Source organism: Podarcis muralis, chromosome 10, assembly GCF_964188315.1.
Source record: "Podarcis muralis chromosome 10, rPodMur119.hap1.1, whole genome shotgun sequence".
In the NCBI taxonomy this organism is placed as follows: domain Eukaryota; kingdom Metazoa; phylum Chordata; class Lepidosauria; order Squamata; family Lacertidae; genus Podarcis; species Podarcis muralis.
Genome location: NC_135664.1, coordinates 74483860 through 74505351, shown reverse-complemented (window position 1 = coordinate 74505351; position 21492 = coordinate 74483860). Strand labels below are relative to the sequence as shown.

Genomic DNA, 21492 nt, shown 5'->3' with positions numbered 1-21492 from the left:
TCTCCCCGTCTGTGGTTTCCAGCAACTGGGATCCAGAAGCATTTACTGCATCCAACTATGAAGGACGAAGCACATTCAATTCAAAGTGTTGGTGCTGACCTTGAAAGCCCTAAACGTCCTCGGCCCAGTAGACCTGAAGGAGCATCTCCACCCCCATCATTCTGCCCGGACACTGAGGTCCAGCTCTGAGGGCCTTCTGGTGGTTCCCTCCCTGCGAGAAGCGAGGTTACAGGGAACCAGGCAGAGGGCCTTCTCGGTGGTGGCGCCCGCCCTGTGGAACGCCCTCCCATCAGATGTCAAGGAGATAAACAACTATCTGACTTTTAGAAGACATCTGAAGGCAGCCAGGTTTAGGGAAGTTTTGAATGTCTGATGCTGTATTTTTTCCAGCAACTGGGATTCAGAAGCACGGCTGCCTCTTGACTGTGGAGCCAGAGCAGAGCCATCGATAGCACCAGACTGGGGGAGTGTGTGTTAGACACCCATGGGAGCAGCATTCCCATAAAATGCCAGCTTGTGCCAGTATGCAATGCACCAACAGTATGCAATGCACCACCTGGAGCCCGTTGCAGCAAACTCCTGCCCACTTAAAAGGTTGCTCTTCTGCCACACCCTTCTCATTCCCCAGCCACACAGCTGCTGCTGCACAGGAAAGAAACAATCTCTGTCGTTAAGTATCTTCCTGCATTCAGGACAGTGCCAGATTTACGTATAAGCTAAACAAGCTACAGCTTAGGACCCCACTATCTTGGGGGCCCCAATTTTTTTTAAAGGAAAAAAAAATCTGGATGTACATTTCCAAAATATAAGATAAAAATAAAACTTACATACAGCAACAGTGTTTAGTGCTGTGTTGTGGTGTTGTGTAGGCTCCTATGATGTAAGTCATGGGCCCCGCCTGCTAGCCTGCTCCCTAAAATATCACTGGTTTGCTCATTTCTATATATAGGGTGCCTACATTCTGCATGGACTGGGTGCATGGCCACATGGGCAAATGGCTTGAGATACCTATGAGGTCCATAAATAGCCTGGACTGACTCTGCAAAAGATGAGGCTGCGGAACAGACTCTTGCCCCAGGGTATTGTTTGGAGGGTCTTGTGGTGGGGATGGTTGCTGGCTGTGTGCAGTGCCAGATTTATGGATAAGCTAAACAAGCTATAGCTTAGGGCCCCACTCTCTTGGGGAGGACACAAAAAATTTAAAGAAAAAAAACCTGGATGTTATTTTCCAAAATAGAAGATAAAAAACAAATAAAATAAAACCTACTTACACAGTGTTTTGTGTTGTGTGGGCTCCTACGATGTAAGTCATGGGCCCCGTCTGCTAGCCTGCTCCCTAAAACATCACTGGTTTGCTCCTTTCTATATATAGGGTGCCTACATTCTGCATGGACTGGTTGCAACATGTGCTTTAGATACATAGATAGATAATAGGCTTTAGATACCTATTAGGTCCATAAATTAAAAAGGTACCCCTGCCCGTACGGGCCAGTCTTGACAGACTCTGGGGTTGTGCGCCCATCTCACTCAAGAGGCCAGGGGGCCAGCGCTGTCCGCAGACACTTCCGGGTCACGTGGCCAGCGTGACAAAGCTGCTCTGGCGAGCCGGCACCAGCGCAGCACACGGAAACGCCATTTACCTTCCCGCTAGAAAGCGGTACCTATTTATCTACTTGCACCTGGGGGTGCTTTCGAACTGCTAGGTTGGCAGGCGCTGGGACTGAGCACCGGGGCGCACCCCGCCGCGGGGATTCGAACCGCCAACCTTTTGATCAGCAAGCCCTAGGTGCTGAGGCTTTTACCCACAGCGCCACCCGAGTCCCGGTCCATAAATTACCATATAGCATATATTCCACACACAAAACAGTGGCAATTTGTTGTTGATAAAGAACAGCTGGACATTAAGGGCCCCATTACCTTCAGTAGCTGAGGGCCTCATCAAACCTAAATGCGGCCCTGATTCAGGACATTGGCATGTCAAGGCTAAGCAGAAACCCATCTATCTGACATACTTGCTACCCAGGCAAAGGCAGGGGGTGTTAGGTGTGTGTTACTCTGCCTATAGGCCAAAGATATTGTCAGGGTCTGGAATGAGGAGGAATGGTGGGAGCAGCCGCCCCCCGCCCATCACTTTTCCTGAACCTTCCCAAGGGCAGGAGGACAGTATGAATTTAGAACAGTGGTTTGCAGAGGGGCATAGTCCAGAGGGGGAAAGCTGGGAAATACTGGGTGAGGAGCAGCTAGAAGAGGAAACACCGGGAGAGAGAGAGACTGGTAGATTCAGTGTCCTTGGACAGTAGTCCTGACCCCCCCCCCCCACTTGCCTAAGACTAGACGGGCTCTGAGAGTCATAGAACAGAGAGCGCAGAGGCAAGAAGCTCAGATTACTCAATGTAGGAGTGACGTAGATTAATGGGTACAGAGGGGGAAAACCTTAACTGGGAGCAACACCATTTCTAGAGAGATGTGCATTCCTTTGTCTATCGCTGTGATTATTAAAGAAACTAACTGGTATGAATGCTCCTTTCGTTTGATCTGCTTATTCTGATTCCCCGAAGCCTGACAGATATGGGGAATGCTTTCAGCCTGTAGAAAGCTTTCTGGGGGCCACATGGCCAGGTGGGGCCAAAGGCAAAAAGTGGGTGGAGTGGAAATGTCAGTCAACAAACTACATTCCAGCCAGGCTGAAGTCAAGAGATTTTTTTTTTGCATACCCAGACTCTGCCCTCTGCTCAGGCAAGCAAGAGGCATGGTCCCATTCCTAGGATCCGTATCCCAGTCTGGCAAAAGCTGCCCTCAAAGGCTGGTTTGGCCTCAAAAGGGTCCCTGATGCATTTGAGGCATCCCTGGGCTCTGCCTTCTTTTACTGTGAAATCTGAAAACCTTTGCACGGAGGACAGTCTTGTGGTATTCAGTGGGGCTCCTATCCAGGCAAAGTGCCTGCAGGATTTCAGTCTAAACAGTTGCTGGGGGCAGACAAGGACACTGACAGCTCTTGACATGGCTTCCTGCCCTCCAGAGGAAGCCCCCCCCCCAAAAAACACCCCCCCCCCACTTCCCAACCCAGCTAGCCAAGGAATCCTCTGTGAGCCGGCCTCTTTCATTCCTTCATCTTCCCGGTCGCTTTCTGCATCTGTGACTCAGAGATCCGTAGATTGCAAGCGCTTGCCCGCCTCTCCGTCGCCATGGCAACCTGATGCATTTATCCTGGCTGCTATCAGTCTAATGGCTCTGGCTTTCAGGGGATTCATTCCAAGCCCTCCATGCTCCCTTCTTGATGACTGAGCCTCATCTGGATCCCATTTTTTTTGTATATAAAAAAGCAAAAAGTCGTCCCCCATCCCACTGGATGTGATCGAGGCCGGTCCATTTAATCACTGCATCACCCTCTTTTCTGTAGTGGTAAGTCGGTTGCCTGCGCTGGTGTACTGGGCCTGGGGGCAACCTGAGTAACGCGGTCCAGGTCCAGTTCTGAATCCAAGTGTTCCGCGAGGAGTCAGTCCGACAGGGCCAAGGCAGGAAACCAGGCGAGGTCAGGCACAGGATCACAGGCAGGTTCTGGCAGGGCAGGGACTAGTCCCCAGGGTCACCCCAGTGAGCATCATGGCTGAATTTGAACCCTGGTCTCTCCCAGGTCCATGTTTTCCTGCTGAGAGGGCACAGCTTGTATCTCAGCGTTCAAGGCACTTATCTGCTCAGAACTTCCAAATCTGCTGCACCAAAGAGGCTTTTGTTCAATTAAAGCCTTAAAAAATCTCACCAAAAAAACCTGCAGCGAAAAAGACTGTAAATGAATGTTCAGGAGCAGGAAAATTCTGAGAGCCAAATGGGTTCATTAAAAAACAACAAAAAAAACACCTTTTTTTTAAGTAAAGACTTAAAGAATTTAGGTAAATGCTGATTAAACTATGGGGTGTGTATATCCTATGAAACTGTTCAATCAGAGTGTTGAGTCAGAGAGCCCAGCACCACTCTCCCTGATGGGCTGTGATTCACTAAGTCCAAACTTTTTCCAAAGAGGGCCAGATATGATGAAGTGAACAAACGTGAAGGCCGACGATTTTACCCCAAAGTTGTGGTTTTTTTAGGATTGTAGTCATTGAACTACAATCGGATTAGGCCCCCGGGCCAGGCTTTGGACATGTCCGCACTAAGGTCTCACGCTAACAGTTTTTCCCAGAACAGAAAAATTCCAAGAGGTGCTGGTAAAGAAATAATGAAAAGTGTGCCTCAGAGCAAGTGCAGAGTTTGTATCCCGCCCTTCAGTGAGTAATCCCAGCCAGGCTCCATCTAGTTGGAACTCAGGAAGGAAGGAAGGAAGGAAGGAAGGAAGGAAGGAAGGAAGGAAGGAAGGAAGGAAGGAAGGAAGGAAGGAAGACATCAATCAGGATAAGTGGCTGAAGTATAAACGTCTCCTCGCCACAATGGCTTTAGTTGAGATCCATACTTTAGCTGAGACTCCTGCACTGCAGGGGGTTGGACTAGATGACCCTCAGGGTCCCTTCCAACTCTGGAGTTCTCCGATTCTGATTCTATGCTCTGTCTCCACAGCTGGGGCTGGCAATGCTTCTGAATACAGTTGCTGGAAAGCACAGGAGGGGAGAGAATTGCTCTTGTGGTCAAATCCTTCTTTCAGGTTTTCCACAGGTATCTGGTTGGCCACCATGGCAGATGGGTGCTGGACTGGGTAGACCACGGGCCTGATCCTGCAGGCTCCTCTTATGTGGCTAGTTGGGTATTGGATTGATCTGGCTGTTTGTGCTGGGACAGGTGTAACCCAAGTAACGCAGTGCAGGTCCGGTTCCGAATCCACGGGTTCCGCGAGGAGTCAGTCTGACAGGGACGAGGCAGGAAACCAGGCAAGGTCAGGCACAGGATCTCAGGCAGGTTCTGGCAAACAGCAATGTTGCTCCTGCAACCTGGGGCGGGGTCCGACAGCCTTTTATCTTTGTCGGGGTAACGGCCGGTCCTGATCCCCCGGCGACTCACCTCCCTATTTTGCCCGAAGGCGAGCACTCCTCCTGCGAGTACTCAGGTCTCTCCTTCTCTCAGACACCAGTCTCTGCAGCTTGGGAGACGTTGGTTAGTTAGTAGACCCAGGGGCCGTCTCAGCCTCCCCTGACCAAACTGGCAGTGGAGCAGCTGTAAGTGACGGCCCAGCTGGAGGCAACGAGGTCATCCCCGGCTCTGGAGCCAGGGCAGCATCAGGCCCCTGACTTGGCCCAGCTGGTGCTTGTTGCAGGGGAACCTGTGCAGACTGGGGCTCTTCAGGATCAGGCCCCAGACTTGGTTCAGATGCCGCCTAAGGCAAAGGATCCGGTGTGGACTGAGACTCCTCTGGTTGCAAGTCTGAGCCCGAGTCCCAGGCCATCACACCGTTCTTATAAAAGCTCTCTGAAACCACTGAAAGAAAGCAACCATTTTGGCCCAGGGGAGTAGAACGCCTTCAAGCATTTGAGGTGAGCAAAGGCAGATTTGTGTCTTGCGTGCTTCCACGCCCCCCCTCCAGGTTCCCCTGTTGGTGCTACCAGCCAGTGCCACCCTCTGGGCACCTTGGCAGGGAGGGAGGGGGCTCACCAAGCAGAGGGGCCAGGAGAGCTCTCTGTGGGAGGCGGCAGTTTGGGCTTGTGCTCAATGAGCCGAGCAAGGTAATCATTATTTCCCCACCATCAGCCGCTTGGGGGAAATGCTTAATTGCATGTCGGTCTGATCACAGGCAGGCTGGCAGTGTCACAGGCAATTTTTGGCAAGCGAAGGGCTCGTGCCAGCCTCGTTTCTGAGAAGGCAGGAGCCGAGCAGCTGTAATGGTGCAGCCGCGGCAGCTGGGAGATCAGGCTCCTGGCAGAAGCCACTCGCTTTCTTCAAAAGCCCAACCATCAGAGAATCTGGGACCCATGAATGAGCAGCTTGGGTGCCAGGACGCAAACAGAGGGGCCTGGCCAGGCCCCCGTTTCCTCTGGGAGCAGCTTTTGGTTTATGGGTTCCTCTTGGGCTCATCTACGTGGGGGCGGAAAAGGAGCACGGCAGATGTTTTGGGTGCAGATTGGGGAGTCAGTACCTCCACTCCCCTTTTAGCCCTGCCCTTTGGGTACAATTACCATCTTATGCACAGTACCTGGAGTACTGTGTCCAGTTCTGGGCACCACAGTTCAAGAAGGACACTGACAAACTGGAACGTGCCCAGAGGAGGGCAACCAAAATGGTCAAAGGCCTGGAAACGATGCCTTATGAGGAACGGCTAGGGGAGCTGGGCATGTTTAGCCCGGAGAAGAGGAGGTTAAGGGGTGATATGATAGCCATGTTCAAATATATAAAAGGATGTCATATAGAGGAGGGAGAAAGGTTGTTTTCTGCTGCTCCAGAGAAGCGGACACGGAGCAATGGATCCAAACTACAAGAAAGAAGATTCCACCTAAACATTAGGAAGAACTTCCTGACAGTAAGAGCTGTTCGAAAAGTGGAATTTGCTGTCAAGGAGTGTGGTGGAGTCTCCTTCTTTGGAGGTCTTTAAGCAGAGGCTTGACAACCTTATGTCAGGAGTGCTCTGATGGTGTTTCCTGCTTGGCAGGGGGTTGGACTCGATGGCCCTTGTGGTCTATTCCAACTCTATGATTCTATGAGAATGCTTTCAGTGTACAAAAGTGAATCATGGAACTGGAAGGGACCCCAAAACTCATCTAGTCCAACCCTCTGCTGTCCAGGTATCACAGCTGCACAGCATCTTGCTTTCCTGGGGAGCTGGTTAGGCTCAGTGATCACGAAGGGGCTGGGTCTGTTTAGCCTGGAGAACAGAAGACTGAGAGGGGACATGAGAGGCATCTTCAAATACCTGAATGGCTCAAACATGGAAGGTGGAGGAAGCTGGTTTTCTCCTGCTCTGGAGGGTCGGACCCGAACCAATGGATTCAAATTACAAGAAAGGAGACTGAACACCAGGAAGAACTTTCTGAGCGTAGCAGAAACAGAATGGACAACCTTGGATGGTGGTGGACATTCCTTCTGTCAAAGAATTCTGGGCACCTATTTGGGAGATTTTTCTTTTGTCCCACCTATTTTTTCCCCAGGAAAACCCAGAGTTTACTGCTGAATTGGATCAAAGGTGAATCCACAGAAAACCCAACTCATATTTGTTCCGAATCAGCAGGAAACCACAGGAAGAAAAAAGCAAAATGTCTCACACCTGTGCTTAGAAATCACAGGACCAGCAGAAGGGTGGTGAACCCAGAGTTACAATTCCCTGCAACCCTTAACAAACCCATAATTCTTTTTTGGGGGAGGGGGGTTGTGCTTCAGATGTGCCTTAAGGACAGAGGGCTTGTCCACACTTCCAATTGCCCGATGCCTAGAAAGTAGGAGTTGGAGGAGCTTTGCCCTTGCCCTGCTACATTCCTCTGGGGAAAATCTGCTCTTTAGCTCTAAATCGGAACAAACAGCAATCTGCAGGAAACTCGATGGCTGTTTACTCCGACTGAGCATCAAAGAGTGTTTTTTCCCGGGGGAAAGCAGTGGGACAAGGGGAATTGTGGATGAATCCAGAGTGCACCTGCCGTCTATGTCCTACTGCATCTGCTCTCCTACGTAGCGGTTGTGCCAGCTAGGGCTGGTGGCCGTTGTCACGCAAAACATTTGAAGGGCACAAGCTTGGGGAATGCTGGCCTACCTTCCTCACTCCTTCTTTTCAAGCTTCCAAAAGCCATGGAATGCAGCAGTGAGAAACATCATTGAGAAGTTTTAGTTGTGCTGTGCTGCAGCTCACCAGCAGAGCACAAGTTCGAATCCTGGCAAGGAAAAATATCCCATCTGAAACCCTGGAGAGACGCTGCCCGTCAGTGCAGACAATGCTGGGCTGAAAAGGACCAATGGCCTGACTTGGTACAAAGCACACAAGAACGTAAGTGGAGCACGGCTGGATCAGGCCCACAGCCTACCCAGTGCAGCCTCCTGTTCCCACAGCGGCCAACCAGATGCCCTGGTGGGAAGCCCGTGAGCAGGATTTGAGCACAAGAATGGTAGAAATGTTGGAAGGGATCCTGAGGGTCATCTAGTCCAACCCCCTGAAATGCAGGAGTCTCAGCTAACGGATCCATGCCCATCTCTGTGGTTTTCAGCAACTGGTATCCACAAACATTGCTGCCTCCAACTGTGGAGGAAGAGTAGGGTCATCGTAGCTACAAGCCATTGATGGCACCCTCCATGAATCTGTCTAATCCTCTTTGAAAGCCATCTAGGTTTGTGGCCATCCCTGTGGGAGGGAGTTCCACAGATTAACTCTGCACTGCGGGAAGAAGGACTTTTTAAAACCTGTCCTGAATCTTCCAGCAACCAGCTTCGTGTTACGTCCACGAATACTCTTAACCGTGAAATAATAAAGATCTATTTCTCGCCCTTGAATATGAAGCAGATTGTCTGTGGCTTTGCAAAAGGGGAAGGGGGGCTTTTAAAGGAGTCCCTCCATGCTGGCCACTCCTGTCAAGGACACATCTTGCACGTGACTGTGCACTGAGGCAGTGGGAACAGCTTGTCACGCTGCTGAGTGATTCAGCTGCAGAGGTCCAGGTCCTGCGCAAAGCTTCTCTCGCAGGGGCTCCAGGCGCTTTCAGACTCTCGCAGCTGCCGCCCCCGCCCCCCGTCACACTCTCAGCCCTGCAGCCCTCCGATCTCCATCCTTCTGTAGCGGCTCCCAGAGTCAAGCGCAGCCCAAGGTGTGGCAAATCTGGCAGCGAGCAAGGCCCAAAGCGATGGAGGGAGAGGGGTGCTTAAGTGAGAGGGAGGCGAGGAAAGAAGACAGGGCTGCAGGTGAGGAGTCTTCAGCCCAGAGAAGCTATTTCAGGTGGTAAATTGATGTGGCAGGAAGGTGCCAGATCAGAGAATCATAGAAACACAGCAACATAAGAGTGAGAGCTGGACCATAAAGAAGGCCGATCGCCGAAGAATGGATGCTTTTGAATTCTGGTGCTGGAGGAGACTCTTGAGAGTCCCATGGACTGCAAGAAGATCAAACCTCTCCATTCTGAAGGAAATCAGCCCTGAGTGATCACTGGAAGGACAGATCCTGAAGCTGAGGCTCCAATACTTTGGCCACCTCATGAGAAGAGAAGACTCCCTGGAAAAGACCCTGATGTTGGGAAAGATTGAGGGCACAAGAAGAAGGGGACGACAGAGGACTAGATGGTTGGACAGTGTTCTCGAAGCTACCAGCATGAGTTTGACCAAACTGCGGGAGGCAGTGGAAGACAGGAGTGCCTGGCGTGCTCTGGTCCAGGGGGTCACGGAGAGTCGGACACGACTAAACGACTAAACAACAACATACAGTTGGAAGGGACCCCAAGTTCACCCAGTCCAACTCCCTGCAAAGCATGAATCACAGTTAAGGAATCCCTGACAGGCGGCCATCCTTAAAAACCTTCAAAAACCTTCACCACCTTCTGAGGGAGGCCATCCCACTTCCAGGACTGAGGGAACTGAGGGAAGAGGGCTGCAAATGCCCGTGAAGGACCGATTGGGTTGTTTTCTAATTGCAGGCAACCGTTCCTTGCTTTCCAGCTGCATGTGGACGGATGGAATGACCTCTGCTTTCAGAACTGGGAATAGCATAATGAGCACCGCGGCCAGTTCTGTGAAGGGCAGGGTGGAAGGGGGACGGGCAGCAGATTCGTGGAGGAATTTGGAAGGCAGTTGGCAGATTGATTCTCTCGGTCTGCAAAACTTGAGTCCTACAGAGCCTGCAGCAGCTCTGAGCCGTGAGCGTATCCAAGAGAAGGTTAAGTGGCAGCTGGAACAGAGCCTCTCATTACCCATGCGGAGAAAAGGCGCCACTCAAGCGAGAGGTCAGCTTTTGGATATGGGCACTTTTTTTCTTTTAAAGCTATCTGGCAGCATCACTAAGATCCAGCGACTGGAAGATGAAGAGAACAAAGTTCAAACGAGGAAGGGAAGAAGGAGCATTCCCTTGTGATCAGGAGCAGCCACAAGAATTGTCAACCTTGGGAAGGAGGGGACGTCACATCGCCGGAGCCAGGATGGGCCTCGGAAGACGTGGGAGAGATCGACCCCATGGGATGGGGCGAGGCGCATGAAGCACACGGCCAACAGTGGCGCACAAAGAGCTCAGGCCGAGTGGATGATCTGGTTCTGACTGCAAACCAAAGAGCCACGTCACTGCATCAGACCACAGGAAGCAACATATAAAATTGCCTTGTACGGATCTTGCTGCATTGTGATTCCTGCATTGCAGGGGGTCAGACTAGATGGGCCCCGGGGTTCCCTTCCAACTCTGTGGTGCTATGATTTCTATCCCACCTTTCCTCCAAAGAGCTCGTTGTGGTTCTACCAGAACGCTCTCTGGTGTAGCCTGGTCCTCAATGGGGTAACTGTGCCCTTGAAGGACCAGGTGCGCAGCCTGGGAGTCTTTATGGACTCACAGCTGTCCACGGAGGCGCAGGTCAATTCTGTGCCCAGGGCAGCTGTCTACCAGCTCCATCTGGTACACAGGCTAAGACCCTCCCTGCCCACGGACTGTCTCGCCAGAGTGGTGCATGCTCTAGTTATCTTTCTACTACTGCAAGGCGCTCTATGTGGGGCTACCTTTGAAGGTGACCCGGAAACTACAATTAATCCAGAATGCGGCAGCTAGACTGGTGACTGGGAATGGCCAGTGAGACCACATAACACTGGTCTTGAAAGACCTACACTGGCTCCCAGTACATTTCCAAGCACAATTCAAAGGGTTGGTGCTGACCTTGAAAGCCCTAAACGGCCTCAGCCCAGTAGACCTGAAGGAGCTTCTCCACCCCCATCATTCTGCCCGGACACTGAGGTCCAGTGCCAAGAACCTTCTGGCGGTTCCCTCACTGGCAGGAGAAGGGACCAAGTAATGGGTGAGCTCCCGTTACTCGGTCCCTGCTCCTGCCAACCTAGCAGTTCGAAAGCACATCCAAGTGCAAGTAGATAAATAGGAACCGCTCAGGCGGGAAGGTAAACGGCATTTCCGTGCGCTGCTCTGGTTCACCAGAAGCAGCTTAGTCATGCTGGCCACATGACCCAGAAGCTGTACGCTGGCTCCCTCGGCCAATAAAGCGAGATGAGTGCCGCAACCCCAGAGTCAGTCATGACTGGACCTAATGGTCAGGGGTCCCTTTACCTTTATGCTAAACTACAATTCCCAGGATTCTTTGGGGAAAGCCATGTGCTCTAAATGCGTGGATCTGTCCTTGATGTCATGGAGAATGACAGGCAGACAGTCCTGTCCACCAGCTAAAGTTGCGGTCGGTCCAGTATACCTGAAGGAGCGTCTCCACCTCCCTCGTTCTGCCCAGACACTGAGGTCCAGCGCCAAGGGCCTTCTGGCGGTTCCCTCATTATGAGAAGCAAAGCTACAGGGAACCACGCAGAGGGCCTTCTTGGTAGCGGCACCTGCGCTGTGCAATGCCCTCCCACCAGATGTCAAAGAGGAAAACAACCACCAGACTTTTAGAAGACATCTGAAGGCAGCTTTTAATGTTTAATAGACTGCAAGAAGATCAAACCTCTCCATTCTTAAGGAAATCAGCCCTGAGTGCTCACTGGAAGGACAGATCGTGAAGCTGAGGCTCCAATACTTTGGCCACCTCATGAGAAGAGAAGACTCCCTGGAAAAGACCCTGATGTGGGGAAAGATGGAGGGCACAAGGAGAAGGGGACGGCAGAGGACAAGATGGTTGGATAGTGTTCTTGAAGCTACCAGCATGAGTTTGACCAAACTGCAGGAGGCAGTGGAAGACAGGAGTGCCTGGCGTGCTCTGGTCCATGGGGTCACGAAGAGTTGGACACGACTAAACGACTAAACAACAAGACTATTGTATTTTAATATTCTGTTGAAAGCTGCCCAGAGTGGCTGGGGAAACCCAGCCAGATGGGCTGGGTATAAATAATAAATTATTATTATTATTATTATTATTATTATTATTATTATTATTATTATTATTCTAGCCTCAAAATAACCCCGCGAGGTAGGCTAGTCTGAGAGACTGTGATCCCAGGCTGCTGAGCAGGGATAGCCACCCTGCTCTGCCAGGTCCTCATATACCGTATCTGCTGCTTGTCTGGAGTTTCAGTAACTTGCAGGGAGGGGCAGATCACCTTAGCAGGAAAGCCGTTGAGTTGACTTCGTCCCCCTCTCTCCCTGCTGTTGGTGTCAGCTTTCTGAATGGATCTTTTTAAGGAGCACCTGGTTTCAGGAGGGATTCCACAACCAGGAGATTGCAGCTACCTGTCTCCTCAGAGGCTGGGGGAATCTGCAGGAGGCACAGAGGCCAGCAGGCTCCAATGGCCAAGGAATAAGAGGCTTAGTCAAGGACCTTTGCGTGGTTACGCTGCATTTTAAATTTCACTGCTCTCCATTTCATTATTGCTGTTATGTACTGAGTTGAATTGGATCCAAAAGGCAGCAGTCTGATTGGTCCTAGAACAATAGGATCCAGAATGCAGCAGTCTGATTGGTCCTAGGAACAATGCAGCAGTCTGATTGGTCCACAGGAGCCACCCAATCCAGCTCCAGGTGGAAGTGAATCCGCAACCTGATTGGCCTACAGGTGACTCCCGGAATTAGCCAATCATGTGGGGCCCATTGTGTAAATAATGTATATAAAGCAGACATTCTGGGGGAACTTCCATTCCTCTTCACCACTATGAGCTGAATAAAGAGCATGAAATCCACTCTCGACTCCGAATATATTTCAATTGCAAACTGCTTTGGGGACACATCTGGGCTGGGTGGCCCAGAGGAAACGAAACGCTTTGCAAATAAACCAATGAAAACAAACAGGCTTCATGCACACACCCACGCTCCCATTTTGAACCTGGCAAGCACAGACCTTGGAGGCCTGCATGCTCAGCCACTCTGCACATGAGCACACCCATGCATGCATGCAAACACACACACACACACACAACACTTAGTGGCCCTGCAAGTTCCTCCATGTGTTCGAAAAGTACAGGCAATAAATATGATCACTTCTGTGCAGAGTGCAAGTGCCGATCAGGGCTTGGCCATGGCCTTCCTTGAGTGCCCCCCCTCCAAGCACTGGTGGGATCTGCTGGGAGAATGGACCTTTCAACCACTGGGTGAGGGTCATGCCACTGGCAGAAACAGCCATGACCTTGGCAATGGACACCCAGCCCTGTAAATGGCGCTTTGAGTCCAACTCAGTCCCCGCTCCTCGCAGGTGTTTCTCCTGGCCCCGATACCTGTCCTTGCCTTCACCTTCCCAGGAGCTGGGATGAGGTGCCCAGCGCAGGTCTGGATGTGGCCTGCCCCCCCTCCCCTGCCACCTGGCCCTTCCAAGCCCCGCAGGCTCTTCCTCTGCTCCTAATCCCACTTCTCTGCAGGTGTTTCAGGAACCTTTCTGAGGGTTCGCTTCAGGCTGTTCCTTAGCCAATTCCCTTGGCTTGCAGGAGCTGGCCATCTGGACCCGCTGCCCGCCTGCCCGCTCCCAGTCCCTCTCACCCTCCCTTTCCCCCCAGTGCTATTTGACCTACTTGGACTGATAGCCACCTCTCGCCAAGGCAGCCTTTCCGCCTTTAATTGATCTCGTGCCTCCTCCTCCGCCTCCGCCCTCTCAATGGAACAAAATTAAATAAGTCGGTTTTGGTAGCCAAGCCGTTTGACAATTCTCATTAATGTAATCTCCCTTTCATTTGTTAATGGGCCCTGCTCTCTGCCTCTGATCCTGCGCCTGATAGGTGCTCAAGAAACTGCCATTCTTCTCTCGTGGGGAACCGAAGCGACTCCCTGGAAAGGGAGGAGAGACAAGCTTGGGGTTTTTGTCTCCGCCTGAGTACAAAACTCCAGAGGCCTTGAGGTTGCAAAGCTCCTGTCTGAATGAACTTCTTTGCCTGTCATCTGGGCTGCACTCCTTCAGGCTATGGTGTAGGGGCTCTCTTGATGGGACACCCCTCCGTTTGAAACAAAAGCACCACGCCTGCAGAAAGCTAGCCTGTCAAGGAGAAGAGGTAGTTGGAAGCCTTCACCTTGCTCTGAAGATGCTCTTCTCAATGCAGAGGGAATTTTGTTACCTCCCAGGCATGAGAGGGGCAGCCCAGATACTGATTGGGAACCAGGTGCTGCTTTGGTCTCTTGGTGCAACCCAACACAGCAGCTGCCGTGACTCAGAAATTGTACAATGTGAAACACAAGAGCAGTCAAGTACAACTTTTTTAGAGTGAACATGTTTGCACATGGGGAGGAATGTTTGTCCAGCCAGCAGGTAAAGTTCCTGTTTCCTTCTGGGCTGGGACAGACTTCCTCCACATGTGACTAGAGGTGGGTGTGGCCTCACCTGTGCAGGTAATGATAAAAGCACAGGGCAGGGCAGCCATCTCTCTCTTTTGACTACATGCTTCAAAGAAGCAACATCTGCTTAGCCAAAGATGCTCTCTTGGCCTCCAGCCCAGAGAGGACAAAGGGACTGTCTCCTTATGAGATAGTTTCCAGGTGTATGTTACTTTTCTAAGCTAAGTCTGCCTTCTGGGATCCAATCGTGAACAGAATGTGAGTAAACTCTTTTTATACTTTTATAGAAGACTGTGTTGTGTCTTATCTTTTATGAGGGAATAAGGGGAAAATACCAGAACAGTTATTATAGAGGCTTTAGCGAGCCTGAGCAAACGCATCCGCTGTGAATTTTAAAAAGGGGGAATGTTACTCTGCTAAATTGTGAACTTGTTAACACAAGTTGGAAAGGCTATAATCAAACAACATATCCCCTCCTGCATCCCTGAACATTCCCACAGAAATGAACCGTTTGCTCCTGGATTCCTCTTTCTGTGCTGCTCATCATTTCATGCAATGCTCTCTCATCTCCTGCCATTGAATTTCCCCTGCCCAAGCTGAAAAGCCTGTGTCTCCTCCAGCCTCCCTTCTATGCCAGATGCACCCACCTTCCTCTGATCATTTCCTTCAGTCTCTGCCCAGCGGGAGCCCAGAAGAGCAGAAACCATTCTAAATGTAGCTGCACCGCAGAGGCAGGTCATAGCATGCATTCTCAGGGGAGGAAATACCAGCATTGTCCCTGCAGGAGCTGCATGTGGGATGGAAGGAGTGTGGGGAGCAAGGCAGAAGACGCCCCGAAGAGGCACAGCCAATCGCCTACCTCAAACAGACCACAAGATAAAGAGATGCCACCTTGCCACCTTCTGGCTAGGCCAGAGGTTCCAGAGGTATCCAGTCTGCAAAAGGTCCCTTCTGTTGGCAGCTGGGTGGCAAAGGAGAGGTGGGCAGGTTGCATGGCATCTGTGCCACACAAAGGGCCCGTGGTGGAGAGCCTAGCCCAAGCTGGCTCCTCTCCTTCCCAAAATGACCAGGGAAACAGGCCCAGGCTGACACTCCAGACAGCAGCCAGGACTTTATGGAAGAGCTGGACTCGCTGCCAGAGATTCCCAAGGAGGTCACCGGTTCAAAATCCACTGCAGGGTGGTGAGTCTCCTGATCAAGGGCCTTCCCACCCCCAGGAAACCCAGAAGTCATGGGACAAAAAGCTCCAAGGGTGATGCTCCTCCTCTCATCCACTTCAATGGGTAGGTGCCCTGAAGCTGCCAACTCAAGGTCACTTCAGGGAAACCAGGGAGAGGTTTCCAAGCAGGGCAGTGTTAACAAGGTAGCCAGGCTGGCCCTTTCTCAAGTCCTCTGGTCCTCCTGGCATCTCCTCCTTGGCCCTCTTGGCCAGGGGTTGGCCTGGCACCACAACTGTCGTGCCCCAGCCTCCCACCACTGATGGTCAAAGGGCCTCTCAGCTGCACAAGGAGATACTAAGTGCGTGGAAAGCCAAACACTCTCACTCACCAACGTCGGACTCTTTGTGAGTTTTGATGATTTCGGCCAGTTCAAAATTCCCCGCAATTATGGCCACCTGAAACGAGGGGAGAGGACAAAGAACAGGAGTCAGGCGGGGCTGCGTATTCCAGATGCGTTGAGGTTTTTTAAGCAAAATTAATGATCATAGAGATTTATATTGTTCAATCTTACAACGACCCTGTAAGGTAGGCTACATGCAGCAGCACCCTTTTACCTTCTCATCCCTTAATGAACTCTCCATGCTGCTGCACCCTCCCCAGGGCATATTCTGTAATTTCTTTTCCCCATCAGAATTGCTGAGCTGGAAGGAAAAGGTCTTCCAAAGCCTTTGCAATAATGTCATTTCTGAACAGTGTTGACGAGGTGGCTATGATCCCTAAGCACAGGGGCCAGCAAACTTTTTTCAACAGGGGGCCGGCTCACTGTCCCTCAGACCTTGGGGGGGGGGCAGACTATATTTTTTGGGGGAAATGAACAAATCCCTAAGCCCCACAAATAACCCAGAGATGCATTTTAAATAAAAGGACACATTCTACTCATGTAAAAACACAGTGATGCCCTGATTCACCCAGTCAGTGAGTCTGCTGCCCTGATACCTAGAACAGGGCACAAAGAGATATGGGGCATGACAATGGCCCCACAAGCCCAACTCAGGCATTTTCTGGGATGTGGGCAGATCAACAGGTGCAAATGAGTTCCCTGAGTTCCCTAAATAAACACCATCTGGAGGGTCCTGTGTTGGGAAGGCTGGCGGTGGGTTTATCACGGCATGAGGCACAGTGTGTTTGTGGGTTACAGTGCTGGACTTGGATGAGGAAGACCAGGGCTTTAAATCCCAACCCAGGGCTTATCCACAATTCCTCTCACCCCACTGGTTCCCCCAGGGAAACTGCTCTTTAGCGCTCAATCAGAGCAAATGGCAATTCGGGTTTCCCCAGGATTGATGTTTTTCCTGATGCAACACTAAGGAGCTGGTGCAAGGAGAAAACAGCTCAGACTTGTGCCTTGAAACTTTGGGTCAAGCAGAAAACTGCTTGGACCCGTGCTTTCTAGGCAGAAGTGTGGATGGGACAGCAGTCATAAACCCCCCCCCCCAAGTTGACACTGGTCCAGGTACCCACTTCTCAGTCTCCTGTTCAACTTACAAGCACATTGAGTCAACAGAGTGATGCAGCAACAAAAAAAGGATAAGGCTATTCTAGGCTGCCTCAACAGAAGTCTAGGGTCCAGGTCAAGGGAAGTCATAGTCCCACTCTCTTCTGCCTTGATCAGACCACATCTGAAATACTGAGTCCAGTTCTGGGCACCACAATTTAGGAAGGATGTTGACAAGATGGAAGGTGTGCAGAGGAGGGCAACCAAGATAACCAAGGGTCTGGAAACCAAGCCTGATAAACAGTTGAAGGAGCTGGGTAGGTTTAGCCTGGAAAAGACTGAGAGGAGATATGAGGTAAAGGTAAAGGGACCCCTGACCATTAGGTCCAGTCGTGGCTGACTCTGGGGTTGCGGCACTCATCTCGCTTTATTGGCTGAGGGAGCCAGCGTACAGCTTCCGGGTCATGTGGCCAGCATGACTAAGCCACTTCTGGCAAACCACAGCAGCACACGGAAATGCCATTTACCTTCCCCCCGGAGCGGTACCTATTTATCTACTTACACTTTGACGTGCTTTCAAACTGCTAGGTTGGCAGGAGCAGGGACCGAGCAACGGGAGCTCACCCCGTCGCGGGGATTCGAACCTCCGACCTTCTGATCGGCAAGTCCTAGGCTCTGTGGTTTAACCCACAGCGCCACCCGCGTCCCTTTTGGAGATATGAGGGCCACTTTAAAATACCTCAAAGGCTGTCAATTAGAAGATGGAGCAAGCTTGTTTTTCGCTGCTCCAGAGGGAGCCAAACCAACAGATTCAAACTGTAAGGAAGGAGATTCCGATTAACATTAGGAAGAACTTTCGACAGTGGAGCAGATGACCTCAAAAGATGGACTCTCCCTCCTTGGAGGTTTGTAGGCAGAGGTTGGGTGGCGTCCTTCAGGGAGTGATTTCTGCATTTCAGGTGGTTGGGCTAGATTACGCTTGCAGTCCCTTCCAACTCTACAATTATACAATTCTATAATCAGGGATGGCACCCTGGAACTTCTTGAAAGAGTGGTCTACAAATGTATGGATCTGTCATTCTCTGACGGCTGCCACATCCTCTCGACAGGACCCAAATAAGACCCCGAAAGGAGCTGAGAAACAGGATGAAAGTTCAGCTGCTTCTTTCCTCTGGAGTCCACAAAGGCGGGGGGAGGGACAAGAGAGGGAGGGGGTGTTAATAATTGCTTCTGACAAAATGGAACTGAAACAGATCCAAGATGCAGCAGTCTGATCTCAAGTATGAAATGGATGCAGAAGACCGTGAAATGCTGCCACCGTAATGGAAACTCACAAAATGGCACACATTAGCAGAGATGGAGAGGCCAGATGAATCCCTGGCAGCGGGGGAGGGGGAGGCGGTCAGATGCTGATCACCACCAAGGCTCAGAGTCTCAGGAAGTTGAAGCAGAATGAGACAGACAGGCCAGCGCCTGCAGAAGTGCCCACTTCACAGAATCATAAGACCTGTAGGGTTGGAAGGGACCCTGAGGATCATCTAGTCCAACCCCCTGCAGTGCAGGACTCTCAGCTCAAGCATCCATGACAGCTGTCACCCAACCTTTGCTGAAAAACCTCCAATGAAGGACAGTCCATCTTCCAAGGGAGTCCATTTCACTGCCAAAGAGCTCTTCCCATCTGACGTTGGGTCAGAATGTCCTTTCTGCTCATTTGAATTCACCGGTTTGGGTCGGAAACCAAGTTTGTTCCACCTTCCATATTATAGCCCTTAAGATATTTGAACATGGCTCTCATGTCTCCTCTTTTCCAGGCTAAACAAACCCACCTCCCTCAACCGTTCCTCATCAGGCTTAAGATTCCAGACCCTATCCAGGATTGTCCCACTGGTCCATCCAGGCCGGTCTTTCTCCAAGCAGCCATGGCTCACCAAGATCTCCCCTGGGCTTACAGCCTGAGTGGTGCATGTTCTAGTTATCTCCCGCTTGGACTACTGCAATGCGCTCTACATGGGGCTACCTTTGAAGGTGACCCGGAAACTACAACTAATGCAGAATGCAGCAGCTAGACCAGTGACTGGGAGCGGCCGCCGAGACCATATAACACCGGTCCTGAGAGATCTGCATTGGCTCCCAGGACATTTCCGAGCACAATTCAAAGTGCTGGTGCTGACCTTGAAAGCCCTAAATGGCCTCAAAGGCCCAGTATACCTGAAGGAGCGTCTCCACTCTCATCGTTCTGCCCGGACACTGAGATCCAGCGCCGAGGGCCTTCTGGCGGTTCCCTTATTGTGAGAAGTGAGGCTACAGGAAACCAGGCAGAGGGCCTTCTCGGTGGTGGCACCTGCCATGTGGAACGCCCTCCCACCAGATGTCAAAGAGATAAACAACTACCTGACATTTAGAAGACATCTGAAGACAGCCCTGTTTAGGGAAGTTTTTAATGTGTGACATTTTAATGTATTTTTAATCTTTGTTGGAAGCCGCCCAGAGTGGCTGGGGAAACCCAGCCAGATGGATGGGGTACAAATAATAAATTAATTATTGTCATCATCATCATCATCATCATCATCATCATCATCATCATCTTATTCACCTGGAGAGGGATCTCCCAGTCATCCCTTGTTTGCACATAACACAGGTCACTGAAATGTCAGAAGCAACATAAGCTGTTGACTCACAAGTGCTTGGACATAAAAAGCCTAAGAAGAGCCCTGCTGGCCAGTGTCCCTTCCAGTCCAGTATCCTGTTCTCACAGCGGCCAGCCAGAATGCTCTTTGGGCAAACTTGCAAGGAGAACCCCAGCACCAGAGTCCTCTCTTCTTCTGTGGTTTCCACCAACTGGCATTCAGAAGCAAAATTGCTGCCTCCAACAAGTTAGGCTGATGCAGACCTGGAAATGGTTCAGGAGCTCTCGGCTGCCCCAACATTTGTGCTCAGCTTCTGAAACACACTGCGTGCCATGAACTCCTTTGGGAGCCACAACTTTCAGCTATGGCAGGGTCTGGTTGTGGGAGAGCTGCTTTGGGTGGGGCTCAGCTTGCAGGTGCTCAGAGGAGCTCCAGTCGGGGGTCAGGGACCATGGGGCACCCCCTATTCACACATGCCAAGGCTGAGCTCTGAAAGCAGAGCATGGGGCTCCTTAGCGGTGCCATTGCACAAACAGTGCTCCTGAGCTGCAGCTTGCGCAAAGTCTGCCCCATCAGCCCACTCTCCATGCATCTGAGGAAGAGTCAGGGCCTGTGCCCTTCCTTAAGTCGTAGAGATCCTTCCTTGGCGAAGCGAATCCTGCTCCTCCTGCTGCTGCTTCTTGCTGCCCTTCCCGCGGGAGACTTGCTGACAAAGGCCTGCGATAAAAATAGCCCTGGATTTATCACTCACGCTGTCGGCATGCCAAAACAGAACCGGGGGGATGCGCAAAGTGGGCCATCTCCAAAGCGCAGCTTCTCCAGGGTCACCTGCCCCTCCATGCCCAAGCCAAGAGGGTCACTAGCCTCACTGGGCACCCTGGGGTGGCCTGCCTCCTGGGCCAAAGGAGCCCAGCATTGGGATGGAGGTGGGAGGAAGCTCTTTCAGGCATTGTCAGAAAGTGCCTCTTAAACTACATTTCATGACTCACAATGGGAAGACAGGAATGAAGAACCAGAGGCTGGAGAGACAGCTCCCCGACACACAAAGTGGACTAAGCGCTACGCTTTTACTAGGACTTTATGGCTGGCTGAAAGTCCAGTCAAAACAGGGCGACTGCCCACCCCAGACCTTTAGGCAAGGAGTGAGGTCCAGTCTACAGGCAATCGAAGTCCTGGCTGAGGATGTCAGGACCGGGGGCAAGATGGCGGGGTGGGAGCGGGAATGAGTGTCCAGAAGCCAGGGGTCCGAGGGTCGAGAAGCAAGGAGTCACAAAGTCAAGGGTCTGAGGGTTGAGGAGCAGGGAGTCATGAAGTCAAGGGTCCCAGGGTCGGGAAGCAAGGAGTCACGAAGTCAAGGGTCTGAGGGTCGAGAAGCAAGGAGTCACGAAGTCAAGTGTCCGAGGGTCGAGAAGCAAGGAGTCATGAAGTCAAGGGTCCAAGGGTCGAGAAGCAAAGAGTCATGAAGTCAAGGGTCGAGAAGCAAGGAGTCAAGGAACCGAGGTCTGAGGATCAGGAAGCAAGAAGCCAAACGCAGCAAGGCAGGAAGCGAGTTACTGTGGCAAAGAGCCGAAGGGAAATGCTGACCTTATATCCCTTCCCGGCTCTTGCCACCAGGTGCTGTGAGTTACCAATTGGCCTCACCTGTGTGGCCGCGCCTTGCCTCTCCAGAACAAACTTAGGAAGGCCCCAGTCCTGCGAAGCCCTACTGGTCACAGGGCCCGGCTCCTGCACGCACTCCTGACAGAAGGTGAGTCCTGCCCCTCTTGCTGTAGCAGGTTTGGGGTCAAGGTGGTGGTGGGGAGGAGGCACTTGGCACAGCACACTTAACCTATGGAACTCTCTGCCACAGGAGACAGTGATGGCCAGCAACTTGGATGACTTCAAAAGAAGATTAGGAAAATTCTCAGAGGAGTAGAGGGCTATGGATGGCTAATGTCTCTG

General features: G+C 51.5%; 1 protein-coding gene across 11 annotated transcripts in view; it reads right to left on the bottom strand.

Annotated features, from left to right (window-relative positions):
- The window catches only part of SHANK3 (SH3 and multiple ankyrin repeat domains 3), a 431788-nt gene that overhangs the window by 227234 nt on the left and 183062 nt on the right, over positions 1-21492 (bottom strand). For all 11 annotated transcript variants that reach the window (XR_013394458.1, XR_013394460.1, XR_013394459.1 and 8 more), the window contains one exon: positions 15818-15884. Coding sequence is in view for 8 of the 11 variants with exons in the window: in XM_077935409.1 (XP_077791535.1) it covers positions 15818-15884 (67 nt within the window). In the remaining 3 variants the exon portion in view is untranslated. The remainder of the gene's footprint in view (positions 1-15817; positions 15885-21492) is intronic.